This window comes from Oncorhynchus mykiss, chromosome Y (assembly GCF_013265735.2).
Source record: "Oncorhynchus mykiss isolate Arlee chromosome Y, USDA_OmykA_1.1, whole genome shotgun sequence".
Taxonomy (NCBI): domain Eukaryota; kingdom Metazoa; phylum Chordata; class Actinopteri; order Salmoniformes; family Salmonidae; genus Oncorhynchus; species Oncorhynchus mykiss.
Genome location: NC_048593.1, coordinates 5,341,039 through 5,360,676, shown reverse-complemented (window position 1 = coordinate 5,360,676; position 19,638 = coordinate 5,341,039). Strand labels below are relative to the sequence as shown.

General features: G+C 41.3%; 1 protein-coding gene across 3 annotated transcripts in view; it reads right to left on the bottom strand.

Annotated features, from left to right (window-relative positions):
* The window catches only part of LOC110509541 (solute carrier family 12 member 2), a 137,626-nt gene extending 118,324 nt beyond the window's left edge, over positions 1–19,302 (bottom strand). For all 3 annotated transcript variants that reach the window (XM_021590462.2, XM_021590463.2, XM_036967546.1), the window contains exon 1: positions 18,217–19,302. In XM_021590462.2, the coding sequence (XP_021446137.2) occupies positions 18,217–18,762 (546 nt within the window). In that variant the 5' untranslated portion in view covers positions 18,763–19,302. The remainder of the gene's footprint in view (positions 1–18,216) is intronic.
* Positions 19,303–19,638: the final 336 nt, after the last annotated feature.

The following is a 19,638-nucleotide window of genomic DNA, read 5'->3' as shown; positions in this document are numbered from 1 at the left end:
GTATTTGGGAGACAGGAAAAAAGTTTCTCAGACATAGGTAAACCAGAGGGCTGGTAAATACAGTTGAAGTCAGAAGTTTACATAGACCTTAGCCAAACACATTTTAAACTCAGTTTTTCACAATTCCTGACACTTAATCCTAGTAAAAATTGTCTTAGATCAGTTGGGATCACCACTATCTTAAGAATGTGAAATGTCAGAGTAATGAGAGTGATTTATTTCAGCTTTTAATTTCCTTCATTACATTCCCAGGGGGTCAGAAGTTTACATACACTCAATTAGTATTTGGTAGCATTGCCTTTAAATTGTTTAACTTGGGTCAAATGTTTCAGGTAGCCTTTCACAAGCTTCCCACAATAGGTGCAGTGATCTGTGAGCTGCTCTGACAGCTGTTGCTTAAAGCTAGCGAGGGAGGTAAGAGTCTCTAGCTTTAATGATTTTTGGAGTTCGTTCCAGTCATTGGCAGCAGAGAACTGGAAGGAGAGGTGGCCAAAGGAAGAATTGGCTTTGGGGTGACCCGTGAGATATACCTGCTGGAGCGCGTGCTACAGGTGGATGCTGCTATGGTGGCCAGTGAGCTGTGATAATGGAAGGGCTTTACCCAGCAGAGACTTGTAGATGACCTGGAGCCAGTGGGTTTGTCGACGAGTATGAAGCGAGGGCCAGCCAACAAGAGCATACAGGTCACAGTGGTGGGTAGTATATGGGGCTTTGGTGACAAAACGGATGGCACTGTGATAGACTGCATCCAATTTGTTGAGTAGTGTTGGAGGCTAGGCTACATGAGGTGTGATACTAACCTTATTTAAACATATAGGACTATGGGCTAGACTACATGAGGTATGATACAAACCTTATAGGACTATGGGCTAGGCTACATGAGGTATGATACAAAACATATAGGCCTACGGGCTAGGCTACATGGGGTGTGTGATTGTGATTCGAAAAAGGCTTTGTTTCTTGCCTTATGCTGAGAATCATTCACAAGTGATTTGCTAATATTGTCAACCACCACAATATTCTTGATTTAATCTAGATCTTTAAATATACTAAATAACATGTGAAATTTGTTTTGATTTAGAATGGACCATTATCATGCACCAAATGAACCATGGGTGAAAAAAGTGCATCTATGCACTTAAATAGTGAATGGAGGATGCTTTTCCCGTGGTTCATTTTCATGCCAGCCAGGTAGGCTATACTCATGTTGTAAAGATAAACAATGCTTAATATTAGGAAAGTTGAGAAGTAAATATAGTAGACCTAGTCTATAGAAAGCTGATGGGATCCTCCTCTTTTTAATAGAGGCCATCACTTGGATCTCTCACGCAATTGCATAGCCTATAAAAATGTTGCACCTCATGAGCTCTCATGAAGTGTTTGATTCGATTTTTGATTACATTTGCATTGATGTCAGAGTGATTAGAGGGACAATAGAGTGCCAGGCAGTTAGCAAGTTCGGGTGGCTACTAATGACCATCAGAGCTTGGAGAAGCCCAATTAGCACAGCTAAACGGTTACGTGAAATTTGACTGCCTTCATGACTCGTGACCGCCAATGTGGCAGTAATACGTCACCTTAACAGCCCTAACCACAGGTGGACTCCAATCAAGTTGTAGAAACATCAAGCATGATCAATGGAAACATGATGCACCTGAGCTCAATTGAGTCTGATAGCAAAGGGTCTAAATACTTATGTTAATTTTTAATACATTTGCAAAAATGTCTAAAAACCTCTTTTCGCTTTGTCATTCTGGAGTATTGTGTGTGATGAGGTCAAAAAAAATGTAATCAATTTTAGAATATGGCTGTAACGTAACAAAATGTGGAAAAGGGGAAGGGGTCTGAATATTTTCCGAATGTACTGTATTCCCATGAAACTGTGATAAAAAATTTGGCATGCAGACGCAGCTGAAATTTCACTGGTAAAACGTGAACAATTATCATTCACAAGTGACTGATGATGCCATGGCCCATTTTGAAGTTAGGCATGCCTAACTTTAGTTACATTGTTTTTTTACCCTTATTTTACCAGGTAAGCAGACTGAGAACACATTCTCATTTACAGCAACAACCTGGGGAATAGTTACAGGGGAGAGGAGAGGGGATGAATGAGCCAATTATAAGCTGGGGATGATTAGGTGGCCATGATGGTATGAAGGCCAGATTGAGAATTTAGCCAGGACACCGGGGTTAACACCCCAACTCTTATGATAAGTGCCATGGCACCTGTTTAACGTCCCATCCGAAAGACAGCACCCTACACTGGGCAATGTCCCCAATCACTGTCCTGGGGCATTGTGATATTGTTTTAGACGAGAGGAAAGGGTGCCTCCTACTGGCCCTTCAACACCACTCCCAGGAGCATGTGTGTGGGCATAGGCAGATGTTGCAATTGGAGGATGTAATGTATCCATATTTGATAATGGTGTATTCATCAATTGGCTAAATCTGTCAGTACAAACTTTGAGGGGGTGGGGGGTGGTGCAAAATCTTTTTATTAATGTAGCCTACACTGTCCTGCAAAATCATCTTGTTGTCAGCAATTGGGTATTTTAAATGTGGTCACCCTACTCAAGTGGGAACTGTCAGATACACAGACATATTGCTAGGTAAACAAATGTGTTTTTGCTAAGGCCTAAGTGAAACACCCTATTGATTGTCAATTCCTGTAGTGACTATTTCCTACTTTGTGAAAAAAGCGTTCACTCTGTTTACTGAACTGTGCGTTCTCTGCGCCGCTTAAGCTGATATCCAAATTAGAGGTTGACAGATTTAAAACTCAGCATAGGGCGATTAATTAGGGCCTATTTTTCAGTTTCCATAATAATCGGTAATCAGCCTTTTTAGATGAGGATTAGGGCCTATTACAATGCAATCCACGAGGAGACTGCGTGGCAGGCTGACCGCCTGTTATGTGAGTGCAGTGTCAAAAGGACCTTGTGGCTGTAAGGAGCCAAGGTAAGTTGCTAGCTAGCATTAAAAACTTATCTTATAATAAAACAATCAATCTTCACATAATCACTAGTTAACTACACACGGTTGATGATATTACTAGGTTAACTAGCTTGTCCTGTGTTGCATATAATCAATCAGTTAATTTATCATCAAATCACAGCCTACTTCAAATTCGCCAAATGGGTGATTTAACAAAAGCGCAGTCGCGAAAAAAGCACAATCTTTGCACAAATGTACCTAACCATAATCAATGCCTTTCTTAAAATCAATACACAGAAGTATATGTTTTTAAACCTGCATGTTTAGCTACAAGAAATTCATGTTAGCAGGCAATATTAACTAGGGAAATTGTGTCACTTCTCTTGCGCTTTGTACAAGCAGAGTCGGGGTATATAACATCAACTCTACACAAGCAGAGTCAGGGTATATAACATCAACTCTACACAAGCAGAGTCAGGGTATATAACATCAACTCTACACAAGCAGAGTCAGGGTATATAACATCAACTCTACACAAGCAGAGTCAGGGTATATAACAACTCTACACAAGCAGAGTCAGGGTATATAACATCAACTCTACACAAGTAGAGTCAGGGTATATAACATCAACTCTACACAAGCAGAGTCAGGGTATATAACTCTACACAAGCAGAGTCAGGGTATATAACATCAACTCTACACAAGCAGAGTCAGGGTATATAACATCAACTCTACACAAGCAGAGTCGGGGTATATAACATCAACTCTACACAAGCAGAGTCGGGGTATATAACATCAACTCTACACAAGCAGAGTCGGGGTATATAACATCAACTCTACACAAGCAGAGTCAGGGTATATAACATCAACTCTACACAAGCAGAGTCAGGGTATATAACATCAACTCTACACAAGCAGAGTCAGGGTATATAACAACTCTACACAAGCAGAGTCAGGGTATATAACAACTCTACACAAGCAGAGTCAGGGTATATAACAACTCTACACAAGCAGAGTCAGGGTATATAACATCAACTCTACACAAGCAGAGTCAGGGTATATAACATCAACTCTACACAAGCAGAGTCAGGGTATATAACATCAACTCTACACAAGCAGAGTCAGGGTATATAACATCAACTCTACACAAGCAGAGTCAGGGTATATAACAACTCTACACAAGCAGAGTCGGGGTATATAACATCAACTCTACACAAGCAGAGTCGGGGTATATAACATCAACTCTACACAAGCAGAGTCGGGGTATATAACATCAACTCTACACAAGCAGAGTCGGGGTATATAACATCAACTCTACACAAGCAGAGTCAGGGTATATAACATCAACTCTACACAAGCAGAGTCAGGGTATATAACATCAACTCTACACAAGCAGAGTCAGGGTATATAACATCAACTCTACACAAGCAGAGTCAGGGTATATAACATCAACTCTACACAAGCAGAGTCAGGGTATATAACATCAACTCTACACAAGCAGAGTCAGGGTATATAACATCAACTCTACACAAGCAGAGTCAGGGTATATAACATCAACTCTACACAAGCAGAGTCGGGGTATATAACAACTCTACACAAGCAGAGTCGGGGTATATAACATCAACTCTACACAAGCAGAGTCAGGGTATATAACAACTCTACACAAGCAGAGTCAGGGTATATAACATCAACTCTACACAAGCAGAGTCAGGGTATATAACAACTCTACACAAGCAGAGTCAGGGTATATAACATCAACTCTACACAAGCAGAGTCAGGGTATATAACATCAACTCTACACAAGCAGAGTCAGGGTATATAACATCAACTCTACACAAGCAGAGTCAGGGTATATAACATCAACTCTACACAAGCAGAGTCGGGGTATATAACATCAACTCTACACAAGCAGAGTCAGGGTATATAACATCAACTCTACACAAGCAGAGTCGGGGTATATAACATCAACTCTACACAAGCAGAGTCAGGGTATATAACATCAACTCTACACAAGCAGAGTCAGGGTATATAACATCAACTCTACACAAGCAGAGTCAGGGTATATAACATCAACTCTACACAAGCAGAGTCAGGGTATATAACAACTCTACACAAGCAGAGTCAGGGTATATAACATCAACTCTACACAAGCAGAGTCAGGGTATATAACATCAACTCTACACAAGCAGAGTCAGGGTATATAACATCAACTCTACACAAGCAGAGTCAGGGTATATAACATCAACTCTACACAAGCAGAGTCAGGGTATATAACATCAACTCTACACAAGCAGAGTCAGGGTATATAACATCAACTCTACACAAGCAGAGTCAGGGTATATAACATCAACTCTACACAAGCAGAGTCAGGGTATATAACATCAACTCTACACAAGCAGAGTCAGGGTATATAACAACTCTACACAAGCAGAGTCAGGGTATATAACATCAACTCTACACAAGCAGAGTCAGGGTATATAACATCAACTCTACACAAGCAGAGTCAGGGTATATAACATCAACTCTACACAAGCAGAGTCAGGGTATATAACATCAACTCTACACAAGCAGAGTCAGGGTATATAACATCAACTCTACACAAGCAGAGTCAGGGTATATAACATCAACTCTACACAAGCAGAGTCAGGGTATATAACATCAACTCTACACAAGCAGAGTCAGGGTATATAACATCAACTCTACACAAGCAGAGTCAGGGTATATAACATCAACTCTACACAAGCAGAGTCAGGGTATATAACATCAACTCTACACAAGCAGAGTCAGGGTATATAACATCAACTCTACACAAGCAGAGTCAGGGTATATAACATCAACTCTACACAAGCAGAGTCAGGGTATATAACATCAACTCTACACAAGCAGAGTCGGGGTATATAACAACTCTACACAAGCAGAGTCGGGGTATATAACATCAACTCTACACAAGCAGAGTCAGGGTATATAACAACTCTACACAAGCAGAGTCAGGGTATATAACATCAACTCTACACAAGCAGAGTCAGGGTATATAACATCAACTCTACACAAGCAGAGTCAGGGTATATAACATCAACTCTACACAAGCAGAATCAGGGTATATAACATCAACTCTACACAAGCAGAGTCAGGGTATATAACATCAACTCTACACAAGCAGAGTCAGGGTATATAACATCAACTCTACACAAGCAGAGTCAGGGTATATAACATCAACTCTACACAAGCAGAGTCAGGGTATATAACATCAACTCTACACAAGCAGAGTCAGGGTATATAACATCAACTCTACACAAGCAGAGTCAGGGTATATAACATCAACTCTACACAAGCAGAGTCAGGGTATATAACATCAACTCTACACAAGCAGAGTCAGGGTATATAACAACTCTACACAAGCAGAGTCAGGGTATATAACATCAACTCTACACAAGCAGAGTCGGGGTATATAACATCAACTCTACACAAGCAGAGTCGGGGTATATAACATCAACTCTACACAAGCAGAGTCAGGGTATATAACAACTCTACACAAGCAGAGTCAGGGTATATAACATCAACTCTACACAAGCAGAGTCAGGGTATATAACATCAACTCTACACAAGCAGAGTCAGGGTATATAACATCAACTCTACACAAGCAGAGTCAGGGTATATAACATCAACTCTACACAAGCAGAGTCAGGGTATATAACATCAACTCTACACAAGCAGAGTCAGGGTATATAACAACAACTCTACACAAGCAGAGTCAGGGTATATAACATCAACTCTACACAAGCAGAGTCAGGGTATATAACATCAACTCTACACAAGCAGAGTCAGGGTATATAACATCAACTCTACACAAGCAGAGTCAGGGTATATAACAACTCTACACAAGCAGAGTCAGGGTATATAACATCAACTCTACACAAGCAGAGTCGGGGTATATAACATCAACTCTACACAAGCAGAGTCAGGGTATATAACATCAACTCTACACAAGCAGAGTCGGGGTATATAACAACTCTACACAAGCAGAGTCAGGGTATATAACATCAACTCTACACAAGCAGAGTCAGGGTATATAACATCAACTCTACACAAGCAGAGTCAGGGTATATAACAACTCTACACAAGCAGAGTCAGGGTATATAACAAATCTACACAAGCAGAGTCAGGGTATATAACATCAACTCTACACAAGCAGAGTCAGGGTATATAACATCAACTCTACACAAGCAGAGTCAGGGTATATAACATCAACTCTACACAAGCAGAGTCAGGGTATATAACATCAACTCTACACAAGCAGAGTCAGGGTATATAACAACTCTACACAAGCAGAGTCAGGGTATATAACATCAACTCTACACAAGCAGAGTCAGGGTATATAACATCAACTCTACACAAGCAGAGTCAGGGTATATAACATCAACTCTACACAAGCAGAGTCAGGGTATATAACAACTCTACACAAGCAGAGTCAGGGTATATAACATCAACTCTACACAAGCAGAGTCAGGGTATATAACATCAACTCTACACAAGCAGAGTCAGGGTATATAACATCAACTCTACACAAACAGAGTCAGGGTATATAACATCAACTCTACACAAGCAGAGTCAGGGTATATAACAACTCTACACAAGCAGAGTCAGGGTATATAACATCAACTCTACACAAGCAGAGTCAGGGTATATAACATCAACTCTACACAAGCAGAGTCAGGGTATATAACATCAACTCTACACAAGCAGAGTCAGGGTATATAACATCAACTCTACACAAGCAGAGTCAGGGTATATAACATCAACTCTACACAAGCAGAGTCAGGGTATATAACATCAACTCTACACAAGCAGAGTCAGGGTATATAACATCAACTCTACACAAGCAGAGTCAGGGTATATAACATCAACTCTACACAAGCAGAGTCAGGGTATATAACATCAACTCTACACAAGCAGAGTCAGGGTATATAACATCAACTCTACACAAGCAGAGTCAGGGTATATAACATCAACTCTACACAAGCAGAGTCAGGGTATATAACATCAACTCTACACAAGCAGAGTCAGGGTATATAACATCAACTCTACACAAGCAGAGTCGGGGTATATAACAACTCTACACAAGCAGAGTCGGGGTATATAACATCAACTCTACACAAGCAGAGTCAGGGTATATAACAACTCTACACAAGCAGAGTCAGGGTATATAACATCAACTCTACACAAGCAGAGTCAGGGTATATAACATCAACTCTACACAAGCAGAGTCAGGGTATATAACATCAACTCTACACAAGCAGAGTCAGGGTATATAACATCAACTCTACACAAGCAGAGTCAGGGTATATAACATCAACTCTACACAAGCAGAGTCAGGGTATATAACATCAACTCTACACAAGCAGAGTCAGGGTATATAACATCAACTCTACACAAGCAGAGTCAGGGTATATAACATCAACTCTACACAAGCAGAGTCAGGGTATATAACATCAACTCTACACAAGCAGAGTCAGGGTATATAACATCAACTCTACACAAGCAGAGTCAGGGTATATAACATCAACTCTACACAAGCAGAGTCAGGGTATATAACAACTCTACACAAGCAGAGTCAGGGTATATAACATCAACTCTACACAAGCAGAGTCGGGGTATATAACATCAACTCTACACAAGCAGAGTCGGGGTATATAACATCAACTCTACACAAGCAGAGTCAGGGTATATAACAACTCTACACAAGCAGAGTCAGGGTATATAACATCAACTCTACACAAGCAGAGTCAGGGTATATAACATCAACTCTACACAAGCAGAGTCAGGGTATATAACATCAACTCTACACAAGCAGAGTCAGGGTATATAACATCAACTCTACACAAGCAGAGTCAGGGTATATAACATCAACTCTACACAAGCAGAGTCAGGGTATATAACATCAACTCTACACAAGCAGAGTCAGGGTATATAACAACAACTCTACACAAGCAGAGTCAGGGTATATAACATCAACTCTACACAAGCAGAGTCAGGGTATATAACATCAACTCTACACAAGCAGAGTCAGGGTATATAACATCAACTCTACACAAGCAGAGTCAGGGTATATAACAACTCTACACAAGCAGAGTCAGGGTATATAACATCAACTCTACACAAGCAGAGTCGGGGTATATAACATCAACTCTACACAAGCAGAGTCAGGGTATATAACATCAACTCTACACAAGCAGAGTCGGGGTATATAACAACTCTACACAAGCAGAGTCAGGGTATATAACATCAACTCTACACAAGCAGAGTCAGGGTATATAACATCAACTCTACACAAGCAGAGTCAGGGTATATAACAACTCTACACAAGCAGAGTCAGGGTATATAACAAATCTACACAAGCAGAGTCAGGGTATATAACATCAACTCTACACAAGCAGAGTCAGGGTATATAACATCAACTCTACACAAGCAGAGTCAGGGTATATAACATCAACTCTACACAAGCAGAGTCAGGGTATATAACATCAACTCTACACAAGCAGAGTCAGGGTATATAACAACTCTACACAAGCAGAGTCAGGGTATATAACATCAACTCTACACAAGCAGAGTCAGGGTATATAACATCAACTCTACACAAGCAGAGTCAGGGTATATAACATCAACTCTACACAAGCAGAGTCAGGGTATATAACATCAACTCTACACAAGCAGAGTCAGGGTATATAACATCAACTCTACACAAGCAGAGTCGGGGTATATAACATCAACTCTACACAAGCAGAGTCAGGGTATATAACATCAACTCTACACAAGCAGAGTCAGGGTATATAACATCAACTCTACACAAGCAGAGTCAGGGTATATAACATCAACTCTACACAAGCAGAGTCAGGGTATATAACATCAACTCTACACAAGCAGAGTCAGGGTATATAACATCAACTCTACACAAGCAGAGTCAGGGTATATAACATCAACTCTACACAAGCAGAGTCAGGGTATATAACATCAACTCTACACAAGCAGAGTCAGGGTATATAACAACTCTACACAAGCAGAGTCAGGGTATATAACAACTCTACACAAGCAGAGTCAGGGTATATAACAACTCTACACAAGCAGAGTCAGGGTATATAACATCAACTCTACACAAGCAGAGTCAGGGTATATAACATCAACTCTACACAAGCAGAGTCAGGGTATATAACATCAACTCTACACAAGCAGAGTCAGGGTATATAACATCAACTCTACACAAGCAGAGTCAGGGTATATAACATCAACTCTACACAAGCAGAGTCAGGGTATATAACAACTCTACACAAGCAGAGTCAGGGTATATAACATCAACTCTACACAAGCAGAGTCAGGGTATATAACAACTCTACACAAGCAGAGTCAGGGTATATAACATCAACTCTACACAAGCAGAGTCAGGGTATATAACATCAACTCTACACAAGCAGAGTCAGGGTATATAACATCAACTCTACACAAGCAGAGTCAGGGTATATAACATCAACTCTACACAAGCAGAGTCAGGGTATATAACAACTCTACACAAGCAGAGTCAGGGTATATAACAACTCTACACAAGCAGAGTCAGGGTATATAACAACTCTACACAAGCAGAGTCAGGGTATATAACAACTCTACACAAGCAGAGTCAGGGTATATAACATCAACTCTACACAAGCAGAGTCAGGGTATATAACATCAACTCTACACAAGCAGAGTCAGGGTATATAACATCAACTCTACACAAGCAGAGTCAGGGTATATAACATCAACTCTACACAAGCAGAGTCAGGGTATATAACATCAACTCTACACAAGCAGAGTCAGGGTATATAACATCAACTCTACACAAGCAGAGTCAGGGTATATAACAACTCTACACAAGCAGAGTCAGGGTATATAACAACTCTACACAAGCAGAGTCAGGGTATATAACAACTCTACACAAGCAGAGTCAGGGTATATAACATCAACTCTACACAAGCAGAGTCAGGGTATATAACATCAACTCTACACAAGCAGAGTCAGGGTATATAACATCAACTCTACACAAGCAGAGTCAGGGTATATAACATCAACTCTACACAAGCAGAGTCAGGGTATATAACATCAACTCTACACAAGCAGAGTCAGGGTATATAACATCAACTCTACACAAGCAGAGTCAGGGTATATAACATCAACTCTACACAAGCAGAGTCAGGGTATATAACATCAACTCTACACAAGCAGAGTCAGGGTATATAACATCAACTCTACACAAGCAGAGTCGGGGTATATAACAACTCTACACAAGCAGAGTCGGGGTATATAACATCAACTCTACACAAGCAGAGTCAGGGTATATAACAACTCTACACAAGCAGAGTCAGGGTATATAACATCAACTCTACACAAGCAGAGTCAGGGTATATAACATCAACTCTACACAAGCAGAGTCAGGGTATATAACATCAACTCTACACAAGCAGAGTCAGGGTATATAACATCAACTCTACACAAGCAGAGTCAGGGTATATAACATCAACTCTACACAAGCAGAGTCAGGGTATATAACATCAACTCTACACAAGCAGAGTCAGGGTATATAACATCAACTCTACACAAGCAGAGTCAGGGTATATAACATCAACTCTACACAAGCAGAGTCAGGGTATATAACATCAACTCTACACAAGCAGAGTCAGGGTATATAACATCAACTCTACACAAGCAGAGTCAGGGTATATAACATCAACTCTACACAAGCAGAGTCAGGGTATATAACAACTCTACACAAGCAGAGTCAGGGTATATAACATCAACTCTACACAAGCAGAGTCGGGGTATATAACATCAACTCTACACAAGCAGAGTCGGGGTATATAACATCAACTCTACACAAGCAGAGTCAGGGTATATAACAACTCTACACAAGCAGAGTCAGGGTATATAACATCAACTCTACACAAGCAGAGTCAGGGTATATAACATCAACTCTACACAAGCAGAGTCAGGGTATATAACATCAACTCTACACAAGCAGAGTCAGGGTATATAACATCAACTCTACACAAGCAGAGTCAGGGTATATAACATCAACTCTACACAAGCAGAGTCAGGGTATATAACATCAACTCTACACAAGCAGAGTCAGGGTATATAACAACAACTCTACACAAGCAGAGTCAGGGTATATAACATCAACTCTACACAAGCAGAGTCAGGGTATATAACATCAACTCTACACAAGCAGAGTCAGGGTATATAACATCAACTCTACACAAGCAGAGTCAGGGTATATAACAACTCTACACAAGCAGAGTCAGGGTATATAACATCAACTCTACACAAGCAGAGTCGGGGTATATAACATCAACTCTACACAAGCAGAGTCAGGGTATATAACATCAACTCTACACAAGCAGAGTCGGGGTATATAACAACTCTACACAAGCAGAGTCAGGGTATATAACATCAACTCTACACAAGCAGAGTCAGGGTATATAACATCAACTCTACACAAGCAGAGTCAGGGTATATAACAACTCTACACAAGCAGAGTCAGGGTATATAACAAATCTACACAAGCAGAGTCAGGGTATATAACATCAACTCTACACAAGCAGAGTCAGGGTATATAACATCAACTCTACACAAGCAGAGTCAGGGTATATAACATCAACTCTACACAAGCAGAGTCAGGGTATATAACATCAACTCTACACAAGCAGAGTCAGGGTATATAACAACTCTACACAAGCAGAGTCAGGGTATATAACATCAACTCTACACAAGCAGAGTCAGGGTATATAACATCAACTCTACACAAGCAGAGTCAGGGTATATAACATCAACTCTACACAAGCAGAGTCAGGGTATATAACATCAACTCTACACAAGCAGAGTCAGGGTATATAACATCAACTCTACACAAGCAGAGTCGGGGTATATAACATCAACTCTACACAAGCAGAGTCAGGGTATATAACATCAACTCTACACAAGCAGAGTCAGGGTATATAACATCAACTCTACACAAGCAGAGTCAGGGTATATAACATCAACTCTACACAAGCAGAGTCAGGGTATATAACATCAACTCTACACAAGCAGAGTCAGGGTATATAACATCAACTCTACACAAGCAGAGTCAGGGTATATAACATCAACTCTACACAAGCAGAGTCAGGGTATATAACATCAACTCTACACAAGCAGAGTCAGGGTATATAACAACTCTACACAAGCAGAGTCAGGGTATATAACAACTCTACACAAGCAGAGTCAGGGTATATAACAACTCTACACAAGCAGAGTCAGGGTATATAACATCAACTCTACACAAGCAGAGTCAGGGTATATAACATCAACTCTACACAAGCAGAGTCAGGGTATATAACATCAACTCTACACAAGCAGAGTCAGGGTATATAACATCAACTCTACACAAGCAGAGTCAGGGTATATAACATCAACTCTACACAAGCAGAGTCAGGGTATATAACAACTCTACACAAGCAGAGTCAGGGTATATAACATCAACTCTACACAAGCAGAGTCAGGGTATATAACAACTCTACACAAGCAGAGTCAGGGTATATAACATCAACTCTACACAAGCAGAGTCAGGGTATATAACATCAACTCTACACAAGCAGAGTCAGGGTATATAACATCAACTCTACACAAGCAGAGTCAGGGTATATAACATCAACTCTACACAAGCAGAGTCAGGGTATATAACAACTCTACACAAGCAGAGTCAGGGTATATAACAACTCTACACAAGCAGAGTCAGGGTATATAACAACTCTACACAAGCAGAGTCAGGGTATATAACAACTCTACACAAGCAGAGTCAGGGTATATAACATCAACTCTACACAAGCAGAGTCAGGGTATATAACATCAACTCTACACAAGCAGAGTCAGGGTATATAACATCAACTCTACACAAGCAGAGTCAGGGTATATAACATCAACTCTACACAAGCAGAGTCAGGGTATATAACATCAACTCTACACAAGCAGAGTCAGGGTATATAACAACTCTACACAAGCAGAGTCAGGGTATATAACATCAACTCTACACAAGCAGAGTCAGGGTATATAACATCAACTCTACACAAGCAGAGTCAGGGTATATAACATCAACTCTACACAAGCAGAGTCAGGGTATATAACATCAACTCTACACAAGCAGAGTCAGGGTATATAACATCAACTCTACACAAGCAGAGTCAGGGTATATAACATCAACTCTACACAAGCAGAGTCAGGGTATATAACATCAACTCTACACAAGCAGAGTCAGGGTATATAACATCAACTCTACACAAGCAGAGTCAGGGTATATAACATCAACTCTACACAAGCAGAGTCAGGGTATATAACATCAACTCTGCCAGGACCTAGGATCAAGAGAGACGCTCAAGTGTTTTAGTACTATATCTCTTGACACAATGATGAAAATAATCATGGCCTCTAAACCTTCAAGCTTCATACTGGACCCTATTCCAACTAAACTACTGAAAGAGCTGCTTCCTGTGCTTGGCCCCCCTATGTTGAACATAATAAACGGCTCTCTAGCCACCGGATGTGTACCAAACTCACTAAAAGTGGCAGTAATAAAGCCTCTCTTGAAAAAGCCAAATCTTGACCCAGAAAATATAAAAAACTATCGGCCTATATCGAATCTTCCATTCCCCTCTATTTTTTTTTAAAAGGCTGTTGCGCAGCAACTCACTGCCTTCCTGAAGACAAACAATGTATACGAAATGCTTCAGTCTGGTTTTAGACCCCATCATAGCACTGAGACTGCACTTGTGAAGGTGGTAAATTACCTTTTAATGGCATCAGACCGAGGCTCTGCATCTGTCCTTGTGCTCCTAGACCTTAGTGCTGCTTTTGATACCATCGATCACCACATTCTTTTGGAGAGATTGAAAACCCAAATTGGTCTACACGGACAAGTTCTGGCCTGGTTTAGATCTTATCTGTCGGAAAGATATCAGTTTGTCTCTGTGAATGGTTTGTCCTCTGACAAATCAACTGTAAATTTCGGTGTTCCTCAAGGTTCTGTTTTAGGACCACTATTGTTTTTCACTATATATTTTACCTCTTGGGGATGTCATTCGAAAACATAATATTAACTTTCACTGCTATGCGGATGACACACAGCTGTACATTTCAATGAATCATGGTGAAGCCCCAAAATTGCCCTCGCTAGAAGCCTGTGTTTCAGACATAAGGAAGTGGATGGGTGCAAACTTTCTACTTTTAAACTCGGACAAAACAGAGATGCTTGTTCTAGGTCCCAAGAAACAAATATCTTCTGTTGAATCTGACAATTAATCTTAATGGTTGTACAGTCGTCTCAAATAAAACTGTGAAGGACCTCGGCGTTACTCTGGACCCTGCTCTCTCTTTTGAAGAACATATCAAGACCATTTCAAGGACAGCTTTTTTCCATCTACGTAACATTGCAAAAATCAGAAACTTTGTCCAAAAATGATGCAGAAAAATTATTCCATGCTTTTGTCACTTCTAGGTTAGACTACTGCAATGCTCTACTTTCCAGCTACCCGGATAAAGCACTAAATAAACTTCAGTTAGTGCTAAATACGGCTGCTAGAATCCTGACTAGAAACAAAAAATGTGATTATATTACTCCAGTGCTAGCCTCCCTACACTGGCTTCCTGTCAAAGCAAGGGCGGATTTCAAGGTTTTACTGCTAACCTACAAAGCATTACATGGGCTTGCTCCTACCTATCTCTCTGATTTGGTCTCTGCCTGGCCGGTTCCCCTCTTTCCACTGGGATTCTCTGCCTCTAACCCTATTACAGGGGCTGAGTCACTGGCTTACTGGGGCTCTCTCATACCGTCCCTGGGAGGGGTGCGTCACCTGAGTGGGTTGAGTCACTGATGTGATCATCCTGTCTGGGTTGGCGCCTCCCCTTGGGTTGTGCCGTGGCGGAGATCTTTGTGGGCTATACTCAGCCTTGTCTCAGGATGGTAAGTTGGTGGTTGAAGATATCCCTCTAGTGGTGTGGGGGCTGTGCTTTGGCAAAGTGGGTGGGGTTATATCCTTCCTGTTTGCCCTGTCTGGGGGTGTCCTCGGATGGGGCCACAGTGTCTCCTGACCCCTTCTGTCTCAGCCTCCAGTATTTATGCTGCAGTAGTTTGTGTGTCGGGGGGCTAGGGTCAGTTTGTTTTATCTGGAGTACTTCTCCTGTCCTATTCGGTGTCCTGTGTGAATTTAAGTGTGCTCTCTCTAATTCTCTCTTGGAGGACCTGAGCCCTAGGACCATGCCTCAGGACTACCTGACATGAAGACTCCTTGCTGTCCCCAGTCCACCTGGCCGTGCTGCTGCTGCAGTTTCAACTGTTCTGCCTTATTATATTTTTGGACCATGCTGGTCATTTATGAACATTTGAACATCTTGGCCATGTTCTGTTATAATCTCCACCCGGCACAGCCAGAAGAGGACTGGCCACCCCTCATAGCCTGGTTCCTCTCTAGGTTTCTTCCTAGGTTTTGGCCTTTCTAGGGAGTTTTTCCTAGCCACCGTGCTTCTACACCTGCATTGCTTGCTGTTTGGGGTTTTAGGCTGGGTTTCTGTACAGCACTTTGAGATATCAGCTGATGTACGAAGGGCTATATAAATACATTTGTATATGCAGCATTTTGGGACAGCCTGGCTCGTTGCGAACTGTGGGAAGACCATTTCTTCCTAACAAAGACTAATTCATTTGCCAGAATTTTACATAATTATGACATAACATTGAAGATTGTGCAATGTAACAGCAATATTTAGACTTAGAGATGCCACCCGTTCGAGAAAATACGTAACGCTTCCGTATTTCATTGGAAGAATAAACGTTTTGTTTTCAAAATGATAGTTTCCGGTTTTGACCATATTAATGACATAAGGCTCGTATTTCTGTGTATTTATTATATTATAATTAAGTCTATAATTTGATATTTGATAGAGCAGCCTGACTGAGCGGTTGTAGGCAGCAGCAGGCTCGTAAGCATTCATTAAAATAGCACTTTACTGAGTTTGCCAGCAGCTCTTATGCTTGAAGCACAGCGCTGTTTATGACTTCAAGCCTAATCAACTCCCGAGATTAGGCTGGCAATACTAAAGTGCCTATAAGAACATCCAATAGTCAAAGATATATGAAATACAAATGGCATAGAGAGAAATAGTTAACACGTCATAATTCCTATAATAACTACAACCTAAAACTTAACGGGGAATATTGAAGAACTGGGAATATTGAACCACCACCATATGTTCTCATGTTGGGGCGGCAGGGTAGCCTAGAGGTTAGAGCGTTGGACTAATAACCGGAAGTTCACATCCCTGAGCTGACAAGGTACAAATCTGTTGTTCTGCCCCTGAACAGGCAGTTAACCCACTGTTCCTAGGCCGTCATTGAAAATAAGAATTTGTTCTTAACTGACTTGCCTAGTTAAATAAGGTAAAATAAAAAAAATGTTCTGAGCAAGGAACTTAAACGTTAGCTTTCTTACATGGCACATATTGCCCTTTTACTTTCTTCTCAAACACTGTTTTTGCATTATTTAAACCAAATTGATCATGTTTCATTATTTATTTGAGACTAAATAGATTTTATAAAATAAGTGTTCATTGTTCATTCAGTATTGCTGTAATTGTCATTACAAATATATAAATAAAAATTGGCTGATTAATCGGTATCGGCTTTTTTTAGTCCTCCAATAATCGTAATCGGAGTTGAAAAATCATAAACAGTTGACCTCTAATCCAAAAACTCACACTATTCAAGTACAAAGAATAGGTGTATCCTATTCACACGAGTTTCTATGCGCAAAACTCCTTTTCACACATTGACTTCTCACCAATGTTAGGCAAAATGAGCCATTAAACAATTTAGGATTGACCGCAACAATGTCAAAATTACAACTAAATACAGAAAGCTGGCTAGCAAAAAGAAAGTTGCTTTCAAGACAACTGCGAAATCGGAAGAAAAACAACGAGGTCGAATCATGACTTCGGTGATCTTCAGATCGGAGAGTCGTAGCTCTGGAAAGAGGTTTCCAGCCTCGGAATTCCGAGTTGCTTGACCATTCAAAACATATGTTCGCAGTCGGAGCTCGTTTTTCCCCCAGTTGTCGTGAACGCACGGAAGTCGGAAGTCGCAGTTCCCAGCTGTTATGAACGCAGCATCTGTCCAAGCAGGCGCTATGGCTCTAGCGTCCGTTTCAAAAACATACATTCGCGGTTGCTTACCTTGTCAAGTTCGTCGTGCAGCTCCGAAAGGGTGGGTCTTATCAGCTTGTCCCCCAGCGGAGCAGCACTTTGCCGGTAGAAATCTATGTTAGGCACAGCATCGATGGTGTTGTGGCCAAAAGTCCTCAGGTAATAGGTGTTTGTATGGGTGTCGTAGTGGTAGTGATGCTGGCCTCCTGTCGAAGAATGCAGGCTGCCCTCGCTCATTACGGTGTCTCCATTCTGGAAGCCTTCAGCGGGCACTACTTCTGGTGGGCTCGCTCCACTGGGATCCATAAAGTTCACCACTCGGAACCGGCCTTTTGCCTCACCACCCGCCGCTGGCTCCGGACCTTCGGGGGTGGCTTTGTCGCCAGATGCAAGCGTGGAATCCGTGCTGGGCGTTTTATCAGCGGCGCTGGCTGCTTCAGCCACTAGGTCCACCTGGAACCGACTCGAGCTGGATGTCGGGCCGGCGGGCTCCAAACCTGTATCCACGGTCAGTCCCTCAATTTCTGGCGCCTGTTTCTCTTCCTGAACGGGAGGCGTGGAGTATGGCGCTGACATTGCAAATATTACTGATGAATGGACGAGCTTGCAGAGACAAACCTAGCTAGCTAAATGTCCAGCACAACTCGTGTACAATAGCAAAGCTTCACTGCTGCTAAAACCAAATTATTTCTGACAAAGTTAGCGAACACTCTTGATACCACCCAAGTGGAGGAAGACCGTTTGGATATTCGCTCCAACAGAAACGCAGTGCAACCGAATTGAGAAAAGGTAGTCCAGACATGCGGATAGCTACGAATGGAGAAGGATGGCTTGCTAGTTGCCTCACTAACGTTATATACACTACAGAGGAAAAAGGCATCAAATTTCAGCCCTGGCAAACGAATCTTCAAAACGCTTCACGGTCCTCTCGCTTTCAGCACACTTGTACGAAAGTGAATCAAATCCGCGGTGTAATGTTTTAGAGTGGATGCTGCATTGACCTTGGTGCAACTCCACCTAGACTCCCATTGCATCCTCGCTACAATACACACTGCAGTAAGGCATTCAGATACCGACTGGTAGCATGAGTTCCAAACGGGGGGTAGAGCTCGCGAGATTTCAGCGCATCCTTTTTTAAAGGGAAAAGGGGGAAGGCGTGTTATTTAAAATGTTACCTTATGTAAAGGATGTACCAGAAACATTTAAAGTCTGTAGTTGCGGTGGCGAAAAAGTAATGCAATCAAAAAAGCAACCAAAAAGATGACCATTAAATTAAAGTTGCCTACCATACATTATGATAGAAACTATTACAAGTTTAAAGTAGTGTCAATTCATACAGTGTAATTGACAGGATGTCCAGAAAAAAACGTAGAATTTTGCCTGATCTTATTGCTATGTAATAATTTGAGTCAGATACTTTTTTCAGTTCAAAGTTACTTTAATAGTCAAACA